Below are 25050 nucleotides of genomic sequence, written 5' to 3'. Positions count from 1 at the left end.
ACCGTAATTTCATCTATGAACAAACAAACCCCTCAATAGGGAAAAAAATAATAAAAAAGCGACGGAATAAAGTGTGTTCCCTGAAAAAGCGGAAAACCGAGGGGGCCAGTCATAAAAAGCCAATCTCCATCCACTTGTCAAGATCTGAACGGCTCTCTTTATCATAGACCCAATGTCGGATGCCACCGTACTTGATTTAAAAAGATAAGCACTCGTACTTATGATAAGTAGATGGTCTTATGTACCTCCCTCCACGTTTCGAGATCTGGATGGTTCCTCGTTAAATGTATACCGTCCGATGTATACATTACTGCGATGATATGATAAGTAGATATGTAGTCCTGCTTATCAACTGAGACAAACTTCGACAGCTACCGCGCAATTAATTGAAAAGCGACGTGCGGCTCAACTTGAAAATTATTTAATTAAAAATATCTTGGAAAAAAATCTGAGTTTTTTTTTTTAAATTTGAAAAAAATGGAAACAGAGACTAATGAAGGGTACGAGGTCGATGACGTGGCGCAAGGAATCACGCAGAACATGGTGACCAGAATGCCCTTTGTCCTTTCCTCACTGTGAAATGACTTTTATACCCCTGTAGCATCGGAACCGACATCTTAATTTTGTTTCCTTTGGCTGTCCGTCCCACGTGACTGGGCTATTGATTTGACGAAATTAGCCCTATTGAGGTTATTCAGGGTTGGTAAATATGGAAATTTGTGGGGGTGGTTTGGGGAATTTTGATGGGAAACGGCTATTTGGGGAACGGAACTGTTTCTATATAAGGGAGGAGAGAGAAGAAAGAAAGAGAGAGAGATAGAGGAGCAGGAGAAGGTAGCACGGCGGCCGAAGAGGAAAAAGAAGAAAGGCGAGAGAGAAGCAGAGAGGAGAAGAGGAGAGGAATTAGGGTTTGTTGAAACTCTATGAATCGTAAGCGAGACTCTTTTTTTAAGCTTGGATTTGTTCCGTTTTCTTTTTAGTCTTTGATTTTGAATTCTCGTTGAATTGAGCTGCGGATCGATGTTGGGTTGAAGGGACTGTTCTTTTTTTTTAATTGATTTGGTGTTTGATCTTTGAAGCGAGTCATTTTTTGGTGAAGATTAGTGGGTTTTTTTGAAGGAGAAATTGTTTGGGTTCTTCATCGGAGAGGGTTTGTTGAGGTTTTTCGCTGGGATGTGGTTTTGAGTTGTGTGTTTTGATAGCGTGTTGAGGCTTTTGGTTCGTTGAAGTGGTAGGTGGGGTGGAGATTTGGCGTGTTTTGTATGCAAATTTGTTTGTTTTGTTTTTGTGAGTTTTGGCTCTGATCTGTGTCTCTCCTGCGAGGTTTTTAGAAGCCGATTCTGTGTTTCAGAGGGTTTTTACTAGCCGGAAGTTGTGTGTTTTCAAAGAGAGCGCTGCATCTTAGAATTTCGAGAAAGGATTCTACCCTTAATGCGAGGAGAAGGAGGCACGTGCTTTCATTGACTTCAAGTTCTGGTTTGGGTGTCTGTTTAATTTCATTGTGAGAAGAACAAAAAGATCTTTGCGCTGGAGCGGTTAGGGATCCCGGGAACCATGTCTTCTTTGAGCAGGGAACTTGTTTTCCTCATATTACAGTTCTTAGACGAGGAGAAATTTAAAGAAACTGTTCACAAGTAAGATGTTTGGTGCCATGGTTCTTTATTTATTTATATATTTTTTTATAAAATTTTGCTGTAATTGCTGCATATTAACTCTTGCTGCATCTTGTTTGGACTACAGGTTGGAGCAGGAGTCAGGGTTTTACTTCAATATGAAGCATTTTGAGGACCAAGTTCAGGCTGGGGAGTGGGATGAAGCTGAACGGTACCTTTCGGGATTTACTAAGGTTGAGGATAATCGATATTCCATGAAAATATTCTTTGAAATAAGGAAGCAGAAGTATCTTGAAGCTCTTGATAGGTGATTTTATTTTATTTTATTTCCATGTTACTCATCTGTAGATTTAAATTAAGGCTTATTGAAGTCAATCTTCTGTTGAGGTTTTAAATTTGGCACTGGTTTTTTCATCAGACATGATAGAGCAAAGGCTGTTGATATACTTGTTAAAGATCTCAAGGTCTTTGCATCTTTTAATGAAGACCTCTTCAAGGAGATAACACAATTGCTTACTCTCGAGAATTTTAGGTAAAATTGGGGTGGGGTGTTTGGGGTGTGTGTGGTGGCTTTTGTTGTTGATATTGATACACATCCTGAACTGGTGGACCTGCAGGCAGAATGAGCAACTTTCTAAATATGGGGATACAAAATCAGCTCGAAATATAATGCTGATGGAACTGAAGAAGCTTATTGAGGCTAATCCATTGTTCCGTGATAAGCTTGCCTTTCCTTCTTTTAAAGCATCTAGATTGCGAACATTGATTAACCAAAGGTATTCATATTCTTTGTCCTTATTTATGAAACTACTGCTTTTCTATGCATATCACAGATAGCAGTTTTATTTAATTTTAATGGTTTCTGACGGGTGTTTTCTGATCATCACGATTCATGTGTCATATTTGCTAACATAGTTTCCATCAAGATATTTGATCAGAGTTCCCAGTTGGGTATTCATGAGTAGTTTATCACACAATTTTACTGAAACATGAAAGACATATCATTTTATTGCCTTTATGTGTCAATTGTGTACTCAAATGATCAATTATTTTCATGGTGCCATTATTATCCATCAATATAAACTAAATGCAACATCCTGGGACATTTCATACCATTGATATCTCCAGTTTTTTTTTCGTTTTTTCTTTCTTCTTTTTTCTTGTTTCACAATCTTTTATGAATAACTTAATTGATTGGGTGCTTTTTCTCATTCATGTTTGTGCTTATAGTCTTAATTGGCAGCATCAGCTATGCAAAAACCCACGTCCTAACCCTGATATCAAGACACTCTTTACTGATCACTCATGTGCACCTACTAATGGAGCACGCACTCCACCCCCTGCAAACAGTCCCCTTGTAGGACCTATTCCTAAAGCAGGGGGTTTTCCTCCAGTTGGTGCCCACAGTGTAAGTGTTCTGCTCAACTATTGATATTGATATACATGTCTTGATATTGAATACATGAATGTAAAATGACTATTGGATGCAGCCTTTCCAACCGGTTGTTTCCCCATCTGCAAGTGCTATTGCGGGATGGATGTCAAGTGCCAACCCATCATTACCACATGCTGCAGGGGCTCAAGGACCACCAGGTCTTGTGCAACCTCCCAATACAGGTGATTTTCTTTACCTGCCTTGCTTTGATCATAGCATAATGCCTATTCATAATCTTTGGCTTGGGTTAATCTGTTTGACCTAAATGCTCATATATGTTCTAGCTGCATTTCTGAAGCACCCAAGGACTCCAACTAGTGTTCCTGTTATGGATTATCAAACTGCTGAATCTGAACACTTGATGAAAAGAATGCGTGCTGGTCAACCTGATGAGGTTTGGAAGTAGATATGGGTATTAGTAGAATCGTTTCTTTCTGGAAAATGTAATCAAGTTGGACAGGCCACTAACTGCGGCCGTGTTTTAGGTATCGTTCTCCGGTTCAAACCATCCACCGAATATTTATTCGCAAGATGATCTTCCCAAAACTGTGGTACGAACACTTAATCAGGGTTCCAATGTCATGAGCTTGGATTTTCATCCACAACAACAAACAATTCTTTTAGGTATTGACGCAATATTCTGGCTTGTTTGTGACGGCTTAGCTGAGCATATATATATACATATATTACCAATTTTGAGTTTCACTTCTTTGTGGGTTTGTTATTGGTCTTCAGTTGGAACAAATGTTGGTGATATTGGAATCTGGGAAGTTGGATCACGGGAAAGAATAGCTCACAGGCCTTTCAAGGTTTGGGACATCTCTAATTGTTCCATGCCCCTACAGGTATTCTTCTTTTTGTTTATTTTAGTACCTGTAATGGTTGAATTGAAAACTCCAAAAGGTATTAGCTTTGGCTGCAACATCATAACTTCATTGTTTGTTTACATCTTCCTATTACTTGGCTAAACTTGTTAGGCAGCATTGGTGAAAGATGCCACAATCTCAGTTAATCGATGCTTATGGAGTCCAGATGGATCTGTGCTGGGTATATTGAAGACCAAATACTTGTCAATGTACAAATCTTCTAATTACTTGGTTTGTTTTTCTAATATGTGAATACCTTGCAGGTGTTGCATTTTCGAAGCATATTGTTCAAACATATGGTTATAGTCCTAACGGAGATTTGAGACAGCAACAAGAGGTGAATTTCAAGTGCTTTTTTGGGCCAATCATCTTTTTATTAGTTTCTGATTTATTACAATCTTTCTCATCATATCCTGGTGCAGATTGATGCACATAGTGGTGGTGTCAATGACATTGCATTTTCTCATCCGAAACAAGAGTCTATCTATTATTACCTGTGGTGATGATAAGACAATTAAGGTTAGGTTTTGTGTTTTTTTATTTCTATAATATGCAAAATTGAAATAATCGAGGTTCCAAATATCATTTTCTCAAAAATGTATCGAGAGAATCTTTTTCATATGAGTTATCAATCAAATGGCAGGTCTGGGATGCTACAACAGGTCAGAAGCAATATATTTTTGAAGGCCATGAAGCTCCTGTATATTCTGTCTGCCCTCACTATAAAGAAGCTATTCAGGTGAACTTTCCGGCAAAAGATGTTAATTTTTTAGAGTAAATGTTCATTTAATTTTATTTTCAGCTTGGGAATCAATTTCATGCATATTAATTGGTTTCCCATCTGGAATTGTCTGGATAACCCTACTCTGTCATGTCTATTTTTCATTTATATTTTAAAATCCCTCACTCGAGATCTTGTGCAGTTTATCTTCTCAACTGCTATTGATGGCAAAATCAAGGCATGGCTATATGATTGTCCATCATCTAGAGTTGATTATGATGCTCCTGGACACTGGTGCACAACAATGGCATATAGTGCTGATGGATCAAGGTGAAAGTTTATTTAATGATGTGCAATTGTACAAATTCGCTTGAGAAATGATAACAACCAAACTCTACCAAATCCATTTGTTTTCATTTAAAAGAATTTGGAGTTCAGATTTTTACAAACTTTGTTGACTATGCTGTTTTTCATATTTTCTGCAGACTTTTTTCTTGTGGAACTAGTAAGGAGGGTGAATCATTTTTAGTTGAGTGGAATGAGACAGAAGGATCCATTAAAAGAACATATTATGGATTTAAAAAGCGATCTTTAGGCGTTGTCCAATTTGATACAACTAGAAATCGTTTCTTGGCTGCTGGGGATGAGTTTATGATTAAGTTTTGGGACATGGACATTACCAGCACACTGACTACTACGGATGCGGAGGGGGGATTACCTGTAAGTACAATTCAACACCTACATAAATTTTCTCTTGGTTTAAATTTGAAGATTGCATGTTTTGTAAGTTTGCCTACTTTCTAATTTTTAGGCAAGTCCCCGGCTGAGATTCAACAAGGAGGGCTCGTTGCTTGCAGTTACAACTAGTGATAATGGAATTAAGATCCTGGCAAATTCTGATGGGCAACGCTTGATAAGGATACTGGAGAGCAGGACTTCTGAGGGTTCTCGAGGTCCTCAACAAATTAACATTAAGGTAATCCTGTCATATGTCTGAATTTTTTTTTCTTGAGATGTGAAGCTATATGTGGTGAAAACTAATGCTGCACAGTGCATTCTTTTAAGATGAAATTGCTCATGGCCTGCACAAATTACTTGTGCTTATACCAAAATTTATGTTGGCATCTTTGTTCCTATCTGTTGCTTGCAGAGCTACTTGCATAACTGCTAAACTGATGATGGTAATTACAAGGCTGGGAATCACTGCCTGGCTAAGTTCTATGTAGGAGCTAAAGTTAGGCCAGTTGCCTCTCATTCATGTGTGCAACCCATGATAATCTGTTCAGATCGGCAAGAACTTGTAGATTGATAAAATTTTCACTAATAAAATTTGTCCTCTTTGTTTCTCTTGATAAAGAATCTAATCATGTTTGATCTTATAAATTGCTTATTGCTTGTTGTTAACTGAAAAGGATCTTCTGCATGCTTGCTTATTCCAATCCTGATCTTAAGGAAAAAGATGCTCACTGCTTTCTAATGATTTCAATTGTACAGCCTCCAATAATTAGTGGTCTCGCTGTTTCAAGTGTTTCTGCTCCTCTGGCTGCATCCCTTGACCGAATCCCTGCTGCAATGTCTATGAGTAGCTTAGTGAGTCAATTATGCAGTTTCTATGTAGCAGTATAGTTTAGAACAGCCAGCTATTGGACTCTAATGTATAATAAAATTGCAGGCTGCTGCTGATAGCAACAGAACAGGAGACGTTAAGCCTAGGATTTCAGATGATGTGGATAAGATTAAGATATGGAAATTGGCTGAAATCATTGATTCTGCCCAACTCAAAGCCTTAAAGTTGCCTGATTCATTATCTGCGATGAGCAAGGTATCACATGTATTTTGCAGATTATTTAAGAAATGAGGAACATGAAGCAAACTTTTTGTTGATTTTAAAAATCCTTAAATTGCTTGTAATGTGATTTTTTTTTTTGGATATTATATAAAAATGTGTCCCTTCCTATGTGGGATCCTTTACTGCATTCTCTCACTGGGGAAGATTTTTTATTGTTTGCTTGGTTATCAACCCAGAGTGTCCTTGAAAATTGCAGGTCGTGCGGTTGCTGTATACAAATTCTGGGTTTGCCGTGCTGTCACTTGGGTCTAATGCGGTACATAAGCTGTGGAAATGGCAGCGCACTGAACGAAATCCCTCTGGCAAGGTCAGTCTCACTGCATTTTTCTATGCAACTACTCCCTTTTATATTTGCTGCCTGATGACCAGTTTGTTTCTTTTCAGAGCACTGCATTGGTGGCACCTCAGTTATGGCAGCCATCAAGTGGAACTCTCATGACTAATGAAATAAATGATAGTATTCCAGCAGAAGAATCATCTGCGTGCATTGCCTTATCTAAAAATGATTCCTATGTTATGTCTGCATCAGGTGGAAAAATTTCTTTGTTCAACATGATGACCTTCAAGGTATGTTGTTCAAAGCTACATGGTATACTCTAGTTGTAGTTTAAATGCTTGAGTTTTCTTCTTCAATTATTTGTTGGCTGGTCTTTATATTGTCACTGAATCTGGTGAGCTGTTCTGTAGGTTATGACAACTTTTATGTCTCCTCCTCCTGCTGCTACCTTTCTGGCGTTCCATCCTCAAGATAATAATATCATTGCAATAGGAATGGAAGATTCTACCATTCAAATTTATAATGTCAGGATTGATGAGGTAATTGCATGGCTCCTACAAAGTTCTATTTTGTTTTGCTGCTTAAATTGTCATTGTAGATTTGTTGGGCGAAGATCTGTGCCAATGTTTTTGTTTATTGGTGCACTTTCTGACCTACTGTGTTTTGCTCCAAAAATTCTCAATGCATCGTTTTGCTTCATGTTTACATTAATTATTTCATGGGCCATTTATTTTTTCAGTTTATTTCAGACATCTTTTCAAAAACATGGTAACTTTTTTAAAATGTTAACATTGTTTGTTTTCTGTTTTCAACTCTGCAACTTCAGTTATTTATATTTTGTGTGTACAGGTTAAAACAAAGCTCATGGGCCATCTTAAGAAGATCACTGGCCTTACATTCTCCCAGGCAATGAACGTACTAGTTTCATCAGGTGCTGATGCACAGGTAATTATTAAATCCTCAGTGTGTTGGTATATTCTGGAAAAGAAATTGGAAATCAATTATATTTAATAAGTTAGACCATTATCTGATGTGGAAATCGTTTAATGCTTTAGCTTGAGTCATCACCACTTGTCTAGTGATAATATTTAAATCCTCCATCAGATAGTGTAATGTGGACTGAGTTGGAAATCAAGGATAACTAACAGACAAGTTTAATTATCAACTCTTATGGAATTTGTCTAATGCGCCAGCTTATGCTGTGGCCATTCATATACAAATGATAACTATTGGATCTGTGGATATTATGGGGCCACAGTAACTCAAGTGCTGGTCCCAATGTTATTCATCATCTTCTATAGCATTTGCAATTTCTTTTTTTACTGCAATAAAGGGTCATTATCTAATGAGTTGCATCACAGTTGTGTGTCTGGAGCATTGATGGATGGGAGAAAAGGAAATCAAAGTTTATTCAGCCACCACCCGGTCGTGCAAGCCCGTTAGTTGGAGATACAAAAGTTCAGTTCCACAATGATCAGACACATCTCTTAGTTGTCCATGAAAGCCAACTTGCAATCTACGATAGCAAGCTTGAATGCTTGCGCTCGGTGAGTCCTGTCCTTCATAATACAGATGAATCTTTTCTATTGATGCTTTTCAAATCCAAAATTGAAGGGGAACCATTTTCTGGTAAAATAACTTGTTTCAGGGGTCTTCAATGACCCAGCAACCTCATCCATGAATTTCCTTAGTTTAATTTAAACCAGCACATGCACAAGATCAACTGATAGTTTTAATTGCTTCAGTCTTTCTATATTATACTGTGATGCATTGAGGCACTAGAAGTGATCAATAAGAAAATACTTGAAGCATTTAGGTCATAGGATATCCTAGCATGATGATTTGTGTCGAATCTGTTGGTTTTGATCATCACATATATTGTTCTTTCATCTCTCAATTCAATAGTGTTCATGTTCATCCACTTGTTTGTTAAACAAAACTTATGGATTGGGGTTTCATCTGTGTTGCAGTGGTCTCCTAGAGACTCGCTTCCTGCACCCATATCAAGTGCTATATACTCTTGTGATGGTCTTTTGGTGTATGCTGGGTTCTGTGATGGTGCGGTGGGAGTTTTTGATGCAGAAAGCCTGAGGCTCCGATGCAGGATCTCTCCTGCTGCTTACCTAACCTCTTCAATTGCCAGGTTAGTGAGTGATTTTGATTTGTGACTTATTCCTCTATCTTCATTCTCAACCCGAACTGAACATTTGAGCAACTCATTCTGAATGTTTTGATGCCTTCACTGCAGCGGAAGTGTTTACCCTACAGTCATTGCCGCTCATCCGGCGGAGCCCAACCAATTTGCATTGGGGATGAGTGATGGTGCAGTTCATGTGGTGGAGCCATCAGATGCGGAGCCGAAATGGGGCTCTTTGCCGCCACCTCAGGAGAATGGAACCCTACCATCCATCTCAAACCCTGCTTTGAGTAATCAGACCTCAGAACCACCTGCCCGGTGACAGGGATGGCCTTCATTTTACATACAAATCATCATAGAAACATCTTGTAAACCCTGTAACTCCTCAGGGCAAATGGCTGATTAAAATATTAAGCACAGTTGGCCCTCTCTATTTTGACCCACCCGAGGCCATGCTACTGCTCTAGGAGATGGCTATCTTTCCCTTGTTGTAAAGCTTTGTAATGTTTTATTTTTAGCCTTTTTCTTTTTCTCTCTTTTTTCTCAGAGGGTTGGGTTCTATGGAGGCAAGGAAAGGATCATTAGAAAGTTGTCGTCATAATTATCGGAGTCATGAGTCATGACATTCGTTATGATCATCATCTTCTTGACCTCCTCTTGTGCAAATTGGTAGCTACAATTATGGCATCTTAGCTACCTCTGAAGGCCATGTTTGAATGACTTAAGAAAGTTGTTTTATTTATCTGTGCCCCCTTAACAAATGCTCATATTTTCACAATCAGGTACCCAACACTAAAACCACTGCATATATATATATCAAAAAAAAAAAAAAGTTATTATGGAAATGTTTTACAGAAGCCTTGTGAAATGTTATTTTGCAATCAGGTCCTTCAAGGATGAATCTGTGGGAATAATAATAATGCCGCATGTTCCTTGTTTAGAATAATACTGCTAATAAAAATGATCATTTCCCCGTTTCGCTTGTCGTCCAGCGCTATCGGCACCCGGGAATCAGAGAAAACTCGAGCTAATGGCATCGGAGAAGCAGCGCTCCCTCCTTCTCGAATCCACTTCTCGCTTCCCAATCCCTCCAGGTTCGTTCATCTCGATTCCCTCTTGGAGCGCTGCTCTTTGCTGCTTCTCCATCTTCTAATGGATCAGGATCGGTGCTCTTTTGGGTGGCAGGAGTGAGGTTTTCGTATGGAACCGCGGGGTTCCGGTCTGATGGCCTGATCCTTGGCTCCACGGTGTTCCGAGCCGGCGTGCTGGCGGCATTGCGGTCCATCAAGACCGGACACGCTATCGGATTGATGATCACTGCATCCCACAACCCGATCTTCGATAATGGCGTGAAGATCGCTGATCCAGATGGTGGCATGCTGACCCAGAAGTGGGAGCCCTTCGCTGATGCTCTTGCCAATGCCCCCGATCCCCAACACCTCCTTGATGTAAGCCTCGATTCCTCTCAGTTACCTTCTGTTAATCTAAATGGTGTTTTCTGTCTGTCTGTTTAAAAGACTGTTTTTCAATGCCTGATTTTTTTTTAGCTTACATCATGATAGATAGATAGTATCATGATTTTTTCGCGTTTGATTGGTAAAACCTCACCTTTTATGCTAGTATATTGGAAATTTTATTTAGCTTTAGTTGCTCCCTTTTTCATAAATTCAGAGTTGCATCCTTAGAAATTGGTTTATATATTGTATGCTACCATTTTTGCGCTTCATGAACATGCTAAATGGTTGATATGAAAAATCTTTTTCTGTTGGATTTGGTTTGTGTATGCTTAACATGGCTTATTTCTTTTCAATTGGTAATTGTATGATTTTACTGCAACTCATCCTGTCTGCATTTGGGATGGACGCTGCTCATGATTTTTTGTCTGAATTGCCTTTTCAGTCAGTATAGATTTTTTTTCTTCTGTTTGATGTGGCTTGTAGATGCTTAAAATAAGGTTTTTCAATTGGTAATTATATGATTTTTCTTCAACTCATCCTGTCTGCATTTGGGATGGGCGCTGCTCATTATTGTATGTCTGAAATGCCTTTTCAGTCAGTATAGATTTTTTGTTTCTGTTTGATGTGGCTTGTAGATGCTTAAAATAAGGTTTTTCAATTGGTAATTATATGATTTTTCTGCAACTCATCCTGTCTGCATTTGGGTATCTGAACTACTTTTTCAGTCAATATGCTTTTCCTACTGTTTGATTTGGTTTGTAAATGCTTAACATAAGTTCTTTATTTTCAATTAGTAATTATATGATTTGACCACAACTCATCCTGCCTGCATTTGGAATGGACCCTGCTCATTATTATATATCTGAACTGCTTCTTCAGTCAATATGTGTTTTGGGTGTTATGACAAGAATTCTGGTGATACTACTAATTTTCAATTAAAGAGGCAACATTTGCTTGTGGTTGGCAGTTGGTGGTCCAATTTGCCGAGGAGGAGAATATCCCTTTGTGTGGAACTCAATCTGCAGAGGTACTTCTGGGCAGGGACACGAGACCTACTGGAGAATCTCTCCTTGAAACTGCAAAACAAGTATGCAGCTTCTGCCATATCTTGTATAGTTTCATCTTTTTTGCAATCAATATCCGAGAGTGGCCTTGGAATTATTATTTTTTATATGTTTCTTGAAGGGAATCAATGCTATAATTGGTGCTGTTGCAGTTGATATGGGGATCTTAACAACACCACAACTGCATTGGATCGTTAGGAGTAGGAATAAGGGAACAAAGGCATCCGAGTTTGATTACTATGCACAACTTTCAAAATCTTTCAGGTTAGCTTGAGAGTGCCCTATATCTAAAGTTTCTTTAATTAAAAAAATAACATTTTGTTAGGTTTGATTGTTCTAACTATCAATCCAGGTGCTTGATAGATTTGATTCCAGAGAACATTGTGAAAAGTGAGGTTGATCCTAAAGTTTTAGTGGATGGAGCCAATGGTGTTGGAGGAGAAAAACTGGAGGAGTTGAAAAAAATGCTGAAGGGATTGGATATTGAAGTTAGAAACTCAGGAAAGAAAGGAGGAGTGCTTAATGATGGAGTTGGAGCTGATTATGTGCAGAAAGAAAAGGTGGCCCCATCTAGTTTTGGATCTATTGACATGGGATTAAGGTGAGTTCCATCAATTCAAATGCTTCAACTTTATGTGATCAACTTTCTCTAGTAATGCCAATTTCATAGCTGAATTTAGTGTTTTAGGTGTGCAAGTTTGGATGGGGATGCAGATAGGCTCGTATATTTCCATGTCTTATCAGCAAGTGACAATAGCATTGATCTTATTGATGGAGACAAAATATTATCGCTCTTTGCAGTATTCATAAAGGAACAATTAAGCATCCTCAATAGGAATGAAAATGATGATGTATTCAATTCATTGCCAGCACGGCTTGGCATTGTTCAGACAGCTTATGCAAATGGCGCATCAACTGATTACCTCAAGCAGATGGGCCTGGAAGTTGTGTTTACTCCAACAGGAGTAAAATACCTGCACAAGAAAGCCGCAGAGTATGATATTGGTATCTATTTTGAGGCAAACGGTCATGGAACTATTATTTTTTCAGAAGAATTCTTGTCTCTGTTACATGCCAGATCAGATGAATTGTCTGTTTCCATGGCAGGTCTGAAGATGAACTTACATTGTACCAGAGAACAATCTCAATTGAGGTCAATGATATCCTGATGTTAATTGTCTCACCGTCTGTTTCAGGTTCAGAGCGCCACAAGGCTGCTGTAAGATTGTTGGCTGTTAGTCAGTTAATAAACCAGGCAGTGGGCGATGCTCTTAGTGGCTTGCTATTAGTGGAAGCTGTGCTCAGTTACATGGGATGGTCAATTGTGAGATGGAGTCAGCTTTATGCTGATCTTCCTAGCAGACAGCTGAAGGTCAGTCTATTTTTTTCTTGTCCTTTTGAAACAACTTTATCATTTGTTTGCCGTTATGTAATATAGGATACATTGATTGTTTGTTGGATACACATACGGATTATCTAACTCCCTCTCCCATTGGATTTATGAATCTGAATCCATTAGTTCATTTACTGTTGACTAAATGAACTGTCCAGTTATCAGAACTTCAGCATCATCTGTCCTACATTCTGCAAAGCAGTACTAGTTTTGGCAGGCTCTTTTGGTTTAATTTCCCACTACCTAAACATTGCCATGTAGTCTTTGGCGTGAATCATTCTATCTAGTGCTACTGAGTTGTATGAATTTAAAATGTTTTAAGAAGTGTACTCAAGTCTCCTACTGAAACTTGGACATTTCCTAATGCCGTTAAATCCATCCATGTCTAATTTTTCTTTTTTTTTACTCAGGTGAAAGTTGCGGATAGAAATGCAGTTGTCACCGCTAACGCAGAAACAGAGGTGGTCCAGCCTGTTGGTCTACAGAAGCTTATTGATACTGAAACTGGTAAACAAGTGATCCATACACTATTCATCTTTGTGATTTTTTCAACAAAACAAGCCTAATTTCTATGAATTCAACATAGAGTTTTTACTGTTTCTACTTGTCAAATTAATTGCAGCCAAATACCCAAGAGGACGGTGTTTTATTCGTCCCTCTGGCACAGAAGACATTGTCCGTGTTTATGCTGAAGCATCCACACAAGAAGCAGCTGATCGCCTTGCCAACTCTGTCATGCAACTTGTCTATCAATTTCTTGATTTTACTAATTCTCATGTTTGATTTCTCCATGACAACAGCAGTGGAATACAATAAGAATAGTTAAAATACTTGCATTGTTTATGCTTGATGTTCATTGGATAGTGCAATAGTTTTTGTGATGATTAGTATTTGATTTGCATAAGTATATAATGAAAAATTGTAAAATTACTGCAATAATTTTTTTACTATTTTATGTTTGTTTTGCAATATAAAAGTTTAGTAGGCAATATTTTATGAAAATGTCTCAATTTCACATAAATATAAAACAATTTGAATTTATAGTAGTTTATAATGTTTTAAGGTTATTATTGACGTTGAGCAAATTTTTATTTTGTAGTATTTATTGTCCATTAAGCACATTTAAAATTAATAATAATAATATGATTTTGTCATATTTCTTTAGTAGAGATGGCAATGGGTCAGGGTGTGGGTTTTGCTATACCTGCACCCACTATTTTGCTCTCATACTCGACATTTAAAGCAATACAAAATAGATAAATTCAACACAAAATAGACATTAAAAGTAAATAGAATATGAATAAGAATAATTTATTTTATAAAACAAGAGTGAAATTCATACTTATCTTCATAGTCTCAATGTCACACCTTAACTCATAGAACATTCAATGTAGGGATTGAAAATAAAAATTCAAAAGTTAACACAAAACTATATATATATATATATATATATATAATTGGGCATATTTGTTAATTGAATTTCAGGTCGGGTTTGAATTCGGATCAGGTATTAGAATTCCTATACATGCACCCGACCCCAAACCCGATCAAACTGGGTTTTCCCATCAAACTCAGATCAGGTTAGATTTAAAAATTATTGCCATCCCTATTCCCTAGCCATACTTTCTCTTTTTATAGCCAGATGTTATGTGCATGCCTCAACATTGTTGTAGCATTTTTAAGCATGCGCTTTTGGCATGTCATCTGTATTTTCTATTGTTTTCAACAAGTTAAAAAAATCAACTATGTCATCTGTATTTTCTATTGAATAAGTTTCAATAAGTTCAAAAAAAAACAAAATCAATTAATTAGATTTAGATTTAAGCACAATACAATTTAAAAAACTTTAAATCCAACCAATTCAAAAAATATGGTATACCAGTGATCCACACAATATTCGTTTCACAGTCATTTCTCCATTCCTAGGTATTCATCCATTGAGGACTTTGCATCCATGTAGAGCATTGTGTACAAAAGTCGATTCCTTGCATCTAGTACTCCAGGAAAGCACCAATTTATGCGGTCTTGGACATCCCTGCGCTTCCTCATCTCCTTCGGTTTTATATAAACCGAAGGATGCCCATCTTTTCGGGGATTAATCTTCGCTGTGATATTCAGAAAATTGACCGGTGTCCGCATTTTACCGATTACGGACTCAAAAGCGATCATCACTTTTAGGCATTCCCCCGGAAATGGTTTATTTAGGACAACGTATCTCTCACAGTCGCACCTGCCTATGGAGTTTTGGTGGCCACCCCTGTAGAAGTTCATGGTAAGTATTGAAATATTTTTAGAAGAATTAAATGTGAAACTGTGTTGAAAACTTAGGTTTGAAAACTTATACATATAGTGTGAAGAACGGTATCCGAGAAAGAAAAATTTAGTCCTAGCGGCATCAATGGAAGAGTCAACCACCACTTTTGCAAGGCCTGCACAAAGGCATCAGTTTGACCCAGGTGTGAGTAGATGTGATCGGCTTCCACAAAGAAGTCTTGCCTATCAAAGAAGAAGAAGAAAAACAAAAATCAGTAAATAATCAATACTGTAATCATATGATTTCTATGGTTAAGAATTTTACCCTCGGTTGGTGTTTGCATCTGTCGACCAATGACCGGAATTGAACACAATGATATCTGCTGTCTTATAATATTTGGCTGCCTCCGAAATGAGGTCCAATCTCACAAACCGCTCAACTTGCTGTAGATGATATTCAATGGAGGTTATGGAGCAGTTGTAATCCTGGGTGTTGAAATTTGAAGAACAGTCAGAGAGTAAGGAAAGAAATGAAAAAAAAAAAGTAAAAAAAGGAAAAGAGAGTTGTACAATCGCCTTCAAAACTCACAAAAAAATGAACAGCACGGAAACTTTTCTTCCTGATATACTCATGCCAACTTGGGACCTCAAATGCATGATCTTTGTGTTCCAAGGAGGCCAGACATATGCAACCGAGAGATGCCCACATATTCTGATTCAGTGAGTCTCCTACAAATACAAGCCTCTTTCCGTTCAAAATCTCCAGCAACCTTTTCCCATCTAACCTGCAAAAACAAACAAACAAAAAAACTAAGTTGAGCTTAAGAACTAGTTCAAAAGAAAGGAAGTAGACCAGCTGTAGTCTAAAGAACTAGAGAGGAAATCACTAGCAAGCAAACCTAAAACCCAAACATAAAGCAAAACAAGCTCAAGCCCCCAATAACACAAAACATTCCATAAATAATCTGAATGAGTTCAACTACTTCAAAACCCAAACATAAAGCAAAATAAAAAATCAATAACTATTTTATATTTGTAAATGAAATAACAGACAAATATATATATATATATATATATATATATCAATAGTAAAGTAAGTTCCTTTCCTCGCATTAGCTTCTTCAAATTATCTTGATGGTTTATGTAAGCATTGTTAAAGCTCTCAAAGTTTATAGAGAACACGCACAATCCAAAATGAAAAAAACACAATTCATTAAACCCAAAAACACAACTCTTCTAAAAATATTTCAAAACTTACCATGTACTTCTTCTACAGGGGTGGCCACCAAAACTCCAGCGGCAGGTGCGACGGTGAGAGATAACCTGTCCTAAATAGGTCATTTCTGGGGGCATACCCAAAAGTGATGACTGCCCTTGAGTCTGTAATCGGTAAAATGCGGACACCGGTCATCTTCATGAATATCAATGACTAATCCCCGAAAAGATGGGCATCTTTCGGTTTACACTAAACCGAAGGAGATGAGGAAGCGCGGGGATGTCCAAGACTGCATATACTGATGCCTTCCTGGAGTACTAGATGCATGGAATCAACTTCAGTACGCAATGCTCTACATGGATGCGAAGTCCTCAATGGAGGAATACCTAGGAATGGAGAAATGACTGTAAAACAGAATAGAAAGGCTTTAAAGAGTTTTGCTGTGCTAGTAGATAACAAAGACAAATATTGTATGGGTCACTGGCATATTTCAGTATCAACAAGCTTTTGTAGACCAGGTGGCTGGACCACCTCTGTTTCTGCATTAGTCGTTGCAACTGCAGCTTGGACACCTTAGTTCCTTTATTCCAACTCCTAACAATCCAAAGCAGTTGTTGTCCTGTTAAGATCCCCATATCAACTGCAACAGCACCAATTATAGCATTGATCCCCTTGAATAAACATAGAAAAACATAATAATTCCAAGGCCGCACTCAGATATTGATGGCCAAAAGGATAAAACCATACAAGATATGGCAGAAACTGCTTTCTTGTTTTTCAGTTTCAAGAAGAGATTCTCCGGTGGGCCTCATCTCCCTGCTCAGTAGTGTTACAAACAAGGGGTTACTCTCCTCAGCAAATTGGACCACCAACTGTCAACCACAAGCAAATATTGCCTTTTTAATTGAAAATCACTAGTATCACTATAATTTATGTCATAACACGCAAAACACATTCTGATTGAAAAAGCAGTTCAGATACATGATAATGAACAGGGTCCACCCCAAATGCAGGCAGGATAAGTGGCTGTAAAATCATATAATTATTGATTGAAAATAAATAAGTTATTTTACACATATAAAAACCAAATCAAACAGAAGAAGAAACCCATAACTGACTGAGAAAGCAGTTCAGATGTATAACAATGAGCAGGGTACATCCAAAATGCAAGCAGGATGAATTGTAGTAAAATTATATAATTACTAATTGAAAAGAAATAAGTAATGTTAAGCATACAACAAACCAAATCCAACAGAAAAAAGACTTTTCATATCGACCATTTAGCATATTCATGAAGCGCAAACATGGCAGCATATAATATACAAACCAATTTCTAAGATGCAACTCTGACGTTATGAAAAAAAAGGATCAACTAAAGCTACAGAAAATGTCAATATACTAGAATAAAAGGTGAGGCTTTTACCAATCAAACGGGTATAAACATCATGATACTATCCATCCATCCATCTATCTATCTATCTATCTATCTATTATTATTAGAAATCAAAACAAATTATAATATATATATATATCAGGCATAGAAAAAAGGGTCTTTTAAACAGACAGAAAAAACATTATTCAGATCAACAGAAGGTAACTGAGAGAAATCAAGGCTTACATCAAGGAGGTGGTGTTCGGAATCCAGCCATTCCTCTCCCATCAATGATGAAATTGAGACTATTTGCCAAGCTCTTCAGATGTGCAAAGAAAACAAGTGGAATTCAGATAAAATTTGCTGTGACTGTCCAGGGGTCGCTCAGTTAATTCAAAACCTACACCCCTGCATTGCCTGGAGACCACCAAACTAGTTGATCCAAAAACTAAAGCTGTTGATGAAAGCCTTCTCAGACAAACCATTACTACTATTCCAAGAGAGGACAACGCCATTGCTGATGAACTAGCTGCCTATGGAAGCCTTAACCAACAACTATTCCTCTTCTTCAAAGGCTTGGATCGTCCAAATTGGATAGAAGAGATCTGCGCCAGTTGTCATCTCTTCTTTTGGATTTCTGTTGTTTTGTAGTTTTGTTCTCTTTCTTTGTTTTAACTTCTAAAGCTCTTTTGCTCAAATCGTTGGCCATGGACGGCGTGCCCTCGACGCCGGGAAGCTTAAGACCGATAAGCCCTATCACCAACGCCGCATCTTCCAGCGCTGGATCCACAACCACCAGCTCGCCTTCTGGGTACTCATATGCTTCTCCCTTCTCACCATCGTGCTACTCATCTTCCCGCGCCGCTACTCTCCCTCAATCTCTTCCCGCCGCCACCTCTCCACCTCCAGCCTCACCCCCTGGGGCTCCTCGGCCTTGATAACTTCAACGACTACTACGACACTTCCCTGAAACGTTCCCGCCAAGCCCTCCTCGATGACGAGGGGGTCTTCGTCGTCGAGGGCGACACCAACGATCCTGATCTCTTCCGCAAGCTTTTCGTCGTCCCCTTCACTCACGTCTCCATCTCGCCGCCCGCTCCGCCTCCCCTCAGCCAGCCATAGTCTGTACGCTGCCACCAAGAAAGCAGGCGAGGAGATCGCTCATGCCTACAACCACACATCTATGGCCCTTGGGGCCTTCCCGACATGGCGTACTTCTTTTTCACTAAAGACATCCTCCGCAGCAAGCCCATCTCCACCTATGAGGGCCTCAATCACACCACTGTCGGCCGCGACTTCACCTTCATCGACGACGTCGTTAAGGGCTGCCTCGCTGCCCTCGACACCGCTCAGGAAAGCACTGGTATCGGCGGTTCGGCACAGCTGCGCATCTACAATCTCGGCAGTACCACGCCAGCAGCCATCCAAGAGCTGGTAGGGATTCTCGAGCGGTTACTTAATGTGAAGGCTATCCGAAATGTGACGGACAAGGAGATGCCGAGGAACGGGGGACGTGCAGTTCACCCGTGCCAGCATCGGCCTCGCATAGAGGGTCCACCGACCTTGAAATGGGGCTCGAGAAGTTCGTTCACTGGTACCTGGACTACTAGTCCCGATGATCTTCCTATCTGAGAAAGAAGTTCTTTGGGTTCTTTTAATTTTGTTGCAATTTTAGTCTATTTATCCCCTTCAATTCATTTGAGAAGATGATGGATTGTTTGTTACTTTATTGGTCCCTGCACGCTGCATCCTTTCCAGGATATATTATGTTGATTTCAGCGTACGGAAAATGCACATTATTTGTTTTTATCTTTGCCCATTTCAATTTTATATTTTATTTTTTTATTATTTTTTATTTTTTGTGTCATTGTGCTCTTTCAGTTACGATGCAGACATCCCTGATGTAAATAAACCATGATTGTACGGTTTTATGGTGGCCAGTACTCAGGAGTTACAGGGACTTTAATTCAATAAATGATCTGGTCCTTTTCTTCTTGTTTGTTACGCAAACCAGTAATTGAATATCTTTGATTCCTGGCGTTCTTTGTGATGGCTGTTATTTTCTCTTGGCTGTTTCAAGAACTGAATCATATATATGACTATGATGGCTGTTATTTTCTCTTGGCTGTTCCAAGAACTGATGGCTGTTATTTTCTCTTGGCTGTTTCAAGAACTGAATCATATATATGACTATGATGGCTGTTATTTTCTCTTGGCTGTTCCAAGAACTGAATCATATATATGACTAGAATTTATTATTGACTTTGTGCATCCACGCACCCTAATTAATTTTGAGGGGTCATATGTTAAATAATTTTGTACTTGATACACACCTTCAAAATTTAAGCAAAATCCTCTCTTAACAGTAAACATAAGTTTAATTGGGCAAAGTTTATAAGAATGTTTTTAAAATATGAGATTTCAGACTTCTAAATATATCTGACTATGTGAATGCCATCCAAATGCTCGCTCTATTGATAGTAGTTCTTTAAAGGTACGAATGTAAGATATAATGTGATTGAATATGAAATTCCCTGGCAATCATTCAACTTGTAACGTGGGAACGCTTAAACGTGGCCTTAAGCCCTTTAATCCGTCCACCAAACTGACTGATGAAATAAACAAATAAATATTACAAAAGAATGCATAAATAATTTATGAAAGAAGACATTAATTAAGTTGTGATGAGCCTCTTGAATCAAGTGCAATTAATGATCAATTCTTTTGGTATAACCAAGAAGATGCCACCAAACAATTAAACTTGACTTCAACCAGCACACCAATTGCAATAGTTGAACTAACCTTAATCACGTCAAGTTACGAGGTACCACCAAAATACCTTTAGGTCTACGGTTTATGGAGTCATCTACGATCTCAGTGAATTTCAGAGATAATGATGATGTTGAGCATTTCTTCTCAAAATTTATATAAATCAAAGTTAAAAAAAGATAAATCTTGTGAGGTTGCTTGTTGAAGAAAAATCATTAATATTATGGATTACAAATGAGCTAATGTGGCATGAGTTACGAAGTCTAAGTAACATAGAATTACACACTAGCTAATCCTATGCAGACGATGTTACTTTTGAGAGTTTGAGTGGCATGCCTTGTTTGAAACTAATTAATTCTATGCAGACAATTTTACTTTTAACGGCCCCATACGGTAATTTTTTTAAAAGTCATTTAGTTATCAAAATTGGTTTACTCTTTTGTATATGTTTGTTCTTTTAACGATGCCTATCATTTTTGTATCAAAAATATATATATATATAATAAAAAAATAATTAATGTTAGATATCTCTTTAAATGCTCCACACGTCTACATCTGGAGCTCGTGGGGCCATTATGGATGTAGATTGGGCAATAAGAACGCCGGACGTTGAGCGAAAAATTTATAATGAGCTCCCTTTTTAATGCCTGTATTTACAATGTGCTTCATTCTTAGGGCTTGTTTTTGCAATGTACTTCATTTGAGCTCTTGGTCTTCCTTCTGTATTTCCTCTACTTTGTCTTGCTTTTTTTTCCTTTTATCTTTTGCTCTTTTATTTATTTCGTTATTTTAGGGTATTAATTGATTGCTGAACCTGGTTAACTCTTCTTCATTTTAATGAGAAAATTGGATTTTTTTTTTTCCTTCATTATTTGGACTTAGTGTTTATACTATCATAAGATATTTGTGTTCCTCTGATTTAATTTTTTTGTATCTTTTACTTTTGTTGTAGTTGTGTACTTGATAGGAAAAACTATAGTCATCTATAGAACGTAAGTGCAGGTGCCAATCGAGTACTAAAGTATGCTATGAGTAGGTATCAGTTCACAGGAAACTAGAGAATACTAGTGCTGAATCTACATCTGACAATTAACCTAAAAAAAAATAGTAAAGTGTGATGCTAAACTGAAAACAAGAATCGAAAACATTAAAAGAAAATATGGCTAAAGAAGCATAAAAAGAGAGTGTCCGCGCATAATGGGCAACCTATAAATTGAAACCCCTTGGCCTTTTCAACTATAGTACAAACATTATACAATACTATAGAAATATTATAGAGTAGTGTTCATTCACTATTTATTGAGTCCCCTATGGGATAAACCGATATTCTCCATCTCTCAAGAGTTGCATACCATCATGAGATTATGGTTTATAATATATTAAACTTAGGTACATGTAGCAGATTACAGTTGAGAGGGATTGGCTTTGATTCCTAACAATAGCAATAGGAATTGAAAAGAGTGGAGAAATGATCGAACATACAAGAATAAGATTTGAAATTCATACCCTTTCTTCTCGGGTGAAAGCGACAATAAGATGGTTAATAATGCTCATCTCACTCCTATTAGAACCGACCGTTGCCGCGTGGAAGTTGATCAGTAGTCAACGGGGTCTTCGACAATTGATAGGTACGGCTAGTCCTTTCCCATCATGCGCCGGAAGGTGGGTGTTTTATCTTTATAATTTACAAGTAAAGTATTCATGGTGTTGGACAACCGCAAACCGACAAGCACGACAAATAACAGAAACGACAAGAGTCAGAAAAGGCGCAATATAGCAAACCATACGCACAAAATGAGTCTATCGGATATATATATGTTTTATATAAACGACAAGAAGTTATTTACAAAAACGAACGAACAACATGAAGGATGCTATATGATCGATGTCTGAAACAAAATAACAACTACTACTACAACAACACGGCCATCTTAAAAGACACTATACTATGCTTATAAAAGGAGAACATAAACATGAAATACTCATAGAACTAAGTTATTCTCGGAGTCTTATTATTGCCTGTTATTGCCATCAATAACATGGTAACTTAGTTCAACCTCCTCCTTATATTTTCATGAACATCTCCATCATCCCCATCATCTCCATCATCCCCATATGAAGAGCCAGAAACACTGCTCCAAGTTCTTCTAAGAGACCCAGAAGTCTCTGAACTGTTTGCTTCTGGTGAGTCAGAAGCAAAAGCACTATCTCCTTGAATCACAGCCATTGTGCTAGAGGGACCAGCAACTGCAGAAGGCCCAACAGAAGTAATTCCACCCATACCAGCAGTGATCCTATCAAACATGATCTCCATGTTGGCCATAGCTGTGAGTTTCTGAGTTTTAGCAAGGCCACAAAGTGTAAACCATTGCCAAAGTAAGTCCTCCCTCCTGTAAGTAGAAGCTGAGACAACAGCATTACTCTGAGGAACTCTTGGACACCTTCTTTGGCTTAACACCTCACCAATGGTTTCACCAAACACGGGATCCCATTGGTCTGCCTGAGTCTCCATCAACGTTTGATAACAACGGTTAAACATCTCTTTCATGCTTGGCTCCACAATTCTTTCAAACATATTCCTCATCCCCTCCTCCACAATACTTCTCCAACTAGATATAACATCCTCATCAGCCACATCAAAAACAGGCTCAAACCATTGGTTGAAGCCCTCAAACCGACTTCCCCGTGGCCTTGGTGGTATCACAAACCCCCCCTGCTTCCCTTCCTCTCCAACCTCACCACGCATGCTTCTCTCCGGTCCCCCTCGCCCATAGATGGGTGTGATGTTACATCCAAGCAAAGCACCTTTGCATGTTGGGCATTCTTTGTTCTCCAGGTTACGATGCAACCATCGATACAAACATGACCAACAGAAGAGATGACCACAAGAAGTGACCACAGGCTCCTTTGCGGTATCAAAACATACATTGCACTCAAATTCAGCATTATCATCGTCCTTCACCGCCGAACCCTGTCCAGATCCCTCCTGCCTCACAGGCTGATTCTCGGTTTCTGTCGGTCTCTCAAACCTGAAATTTGGATCAGAAACGAAGAACAAGCGCACAACCTGCGAATTCTCATCATGACACCGAGTAGTCGTCAATGGAGAAGCGTCGATATCCGAAGCTGAAGGTTGTACAGCAACCAGCGGCACTGCATCATCAGGGACCAACAGCACATCTCTTATCACGAAGCTTCGCAATGGAACTGCTTCAACGGGAACAAGAGGATCAACGGCGTAGCCCTGCTCCTCAGCCACGGGCACTGATCCAACATTGATCAAAAGGTTGGCCGCAGCATAGAGATCTTCTTGTTCCGGAGGCTTCATCGGATCGCTGTCCCCTTCGGCGGTGGGAGAGGAGCTGATAGTGAGGGTGGTTCCGAGGCCGGTGACACCATTGAGGTAGGATTGAGGGAGACCAAGGTTGAGACTGAGATCCATCTCTCCACTCCCGTTCTGATTTCCCTCATCCGCCATGAAAAATCCTCAAAAAGAACAAGTAAAATTGAACCTCAAATTCAAGCTTCAAACATCAATCGAGAACCATTTCCCAATCTATGATCAAATCGAAGCCCTAATTCGCCGTTTCGACAACCATTTCCCTGACTGTGATCTGGAGGTCGGTTTGGGAATTGGGGATTTCTTTGGGCTGGTTTGGGAACTGTGGGTGCTGTTTGGGGATTTTTGGACATATAAATAAAAACCCTAAAATGAAAAATTAAACAGGATGAAGTCCAGTGAGGATTCCGCGGACTGGATAGGGATATAAGAAGGGTATTCTAGGTTTTATTGAATCTTTTTAGAGATTTTATTTTATCTTTTATTGTATTTTTTCTTTAAAAAAAATATTTGTTTATACTTTTAAATATATATTTTATCTATTTGCCTCTTTGCAAAATTAAAATTCTGTATCATGTATGTATATATATATATATATATATATTATAATATACACACAAATATGTATCACATTTATAAGTTTAAAATTAATATGTCTAGTTGAAAATTAAAACTTTAAAAAATAACGCGTAAAATATTTTGTAAAACAATTTCCAGTTACTGATATAGTTTTTTTTGTCATTTATGATTTCCTTATTATTATTGTTCTGAGTTATTGGTATATTTTTTGACGTTTATCTTCTTGTCTTATCGTTTTCAATTTACCATTATTGATATGGTTTTTTTTTCTTGTCATTCATGATTTTCTTGTTCGTTACTGTTCTAAATTAGTGGTATATTTTTTCGTTTATCTTCTTGTCTTATCATTTTCAATTTTCAGTTATTGATCTGATTTAGTTTGTCGTTTATGATTTTTTTTTGTTGGTTATTGTTCAAAGTTATTGGTATATTTTTTTTGTCATTCATCTTCTTGTCGTATCATGTCCAATTTACAGTTATTGATATGGTTTAATTTGCCGTTTATGATTTTCTTGGTCGTTAATGTTCTAAGTTATTGTTATTCTTTTGTCGTTGATCTTCTTATCTTATCATTTCCAATTTATAGTTATTGGTATATTCTTTTGTCGTTCATCATGTCCAATTTACAGTTATTGATATGGTTTATTTTGTCGTTTATGATTTTTTTGTTCATTGTTGTTCTAAGTTATTGGTATATTTTTTGGCGGTC

General features: G+C 38.1%; 4 protein-coding genes and 1 pseudogene across 5 annotated transcripts; 3 read left to right on the top strand and 2 right to left on the bottom strand.

Moving 5' to 3' along the window:
- Positions 1 to 802: 802 nt before the first annotated feature.
- On the top strand, positions 803 to 9640 carry LOC120259285 (protein TOPLESS-RELATED PROTEIN 2-like). Its single transcript, XM_039266866.1, is given in 27 exon segments — positions 803 to 930; positions 1332 to 1634; positions 1741 to 1920; positions 2032 to 2145; positions 2231 to 2389; positions 2844 to 3021; positions 3104 to 3230; positions 3333 to 3442; positions 3534 to 3672; positions 3784 to 3893; positions 4026 to 4095; positions 4178 to 4251; positions 4337 to 4384; positions 4386 to 4433; positions 4558 to 4653; positions 4838 to 4965; positions 5121 to 5355; positions 5447 to 5611; positions 6130 to 6225; positions 6308 to 6457; positions 6681 to 6791; positions 6869 to 7051; positions 7172 to 7300; positions 7611 to 7706; positions 8123 to 8308; positions 8732 to 8904; positions 9010 to 9640. Coding segments are annotated over 26 exon segments (3396 nt in total). The 5' UTR covers positions 803 to 930; positions 1332 to 1554; the 3' UTR covers positions 9221 to 9640.
- A 121-nt stretch (positions 9641 to 9761) lies between these two features.
- LOC120259286 (phosphoacetylglucosamine mutase) lies at positions 9762 to 13653 on the top strand. Its single transcript, XM_039266867.1, has 9 exons — positions 9762 to 9992; positions 10084 to 10346; positions 11323 to 11442; positions 11541 to 11683; positions 11772 to 12020; positions 12108 to 12526; positions 12616 to 12791; positions 13223 to 13319; positions 13435 to 13653. The coding sequence occupies exons 1-9, from the start codon at positions 9929 to 9931 to the stop codon at positions 13593 to 13595; spliced, it is 1692 nt and encodes a 563-aa protein (XP_039122801.1). The 5' UTR covers positions 9762 to 9928; the 3' UTR covers positions 13596 to 13653.
- Positions 13654 to 14606: 953 nt separating this feature from the next.
- Positions 14607 to 18862, bottom strand: LOC120259514 (protein trichome birefringence-like 1). The gene is made up of 7 exons (XM_039267125.1): positions 17900 to 18862; positions 17029 to 17153; positions 16324 to 16921; positions 15655 to 15850; positions 15391 to 15551; positions 15157 to 15308; positions 14607 to 15069 (listed from the first exon to the last, which is right to left on the bottom strand). The coding sequence occupies exons 3-7, from the start codon at positions 16416 to 16418 to the stop codon at positions 15047 to 15049; spliced, it is 627 nt and encodes a 208-aa protein (XP_039123059.1). The 5' UTR covers positions 16419 to 16921; positions 17029 to 17153; positions 17900 to 18862; the 3' UTR covers positions 14607 to 15046.
- LOC120259513 lies at positions 18449 to 19428 on the top strand (annotated as a pseudogene).
- A 2791-nt stretch (positions 19429 to 22219) lies between these two features.
- Positions 22220 to 24169, bottom strand: LOC120259457. 2 transcript variants are annotated; one of them, XM_039267065.1, is made up of 2 exons: positions 23935 to 24169; positions 22220 to 23879 (listed from the first exon to the last, which is right to left on the bottom strand). In XM_039267065.1, the coding sequence occupies exon 2, from the start codon at positions 23862 to 23864 to the stop codon at positions 22470 to 22472; it is 1395 nt and encodes a 464-aa protein (XP_039122999.1). In that variant the 5' UTR covers positions 23865 to 23879; positions 23935 to 24169; the 3' UTR covers positions 22220 to 22469. The 2 variants fall into 2 exon arrangements, with proteins under 2 accessions (XP_039122999.1, XP_039122998.1); XM_039267064.1 differs by having other exon boundaries at positions 22220 to 24169.
- Positions 24170 to 25050: the final 881 nt, after the last annotated feature.

The sequence above is a fragment of the Dioscorea cayenensis genome, chromosome 4 (genome assembly GCF_009730915.1).
Source record: "Dioscorea cayenensis subsp. rotundata cultivar TDr96_F1 chromosome 4, TDr96_F1_v2_PseudoChromosome.rev07_lg8_w22 25.fasta, whole genome shotgun sequence".
Taxonomy (NCBI): domain Eukaryota; kingdom Viridiplantae; phylum Streptophyta; class Magnoliopsida; order Dioscoreales; family Dioscoreaceae; genus Dioscorea; species Dioscorea cayenensis.
The sequence above is the reverse complement of the archived record's forward strand: the minus strand, read 5'-3'. Positions and strand labels throughout refer to the sequence as shown.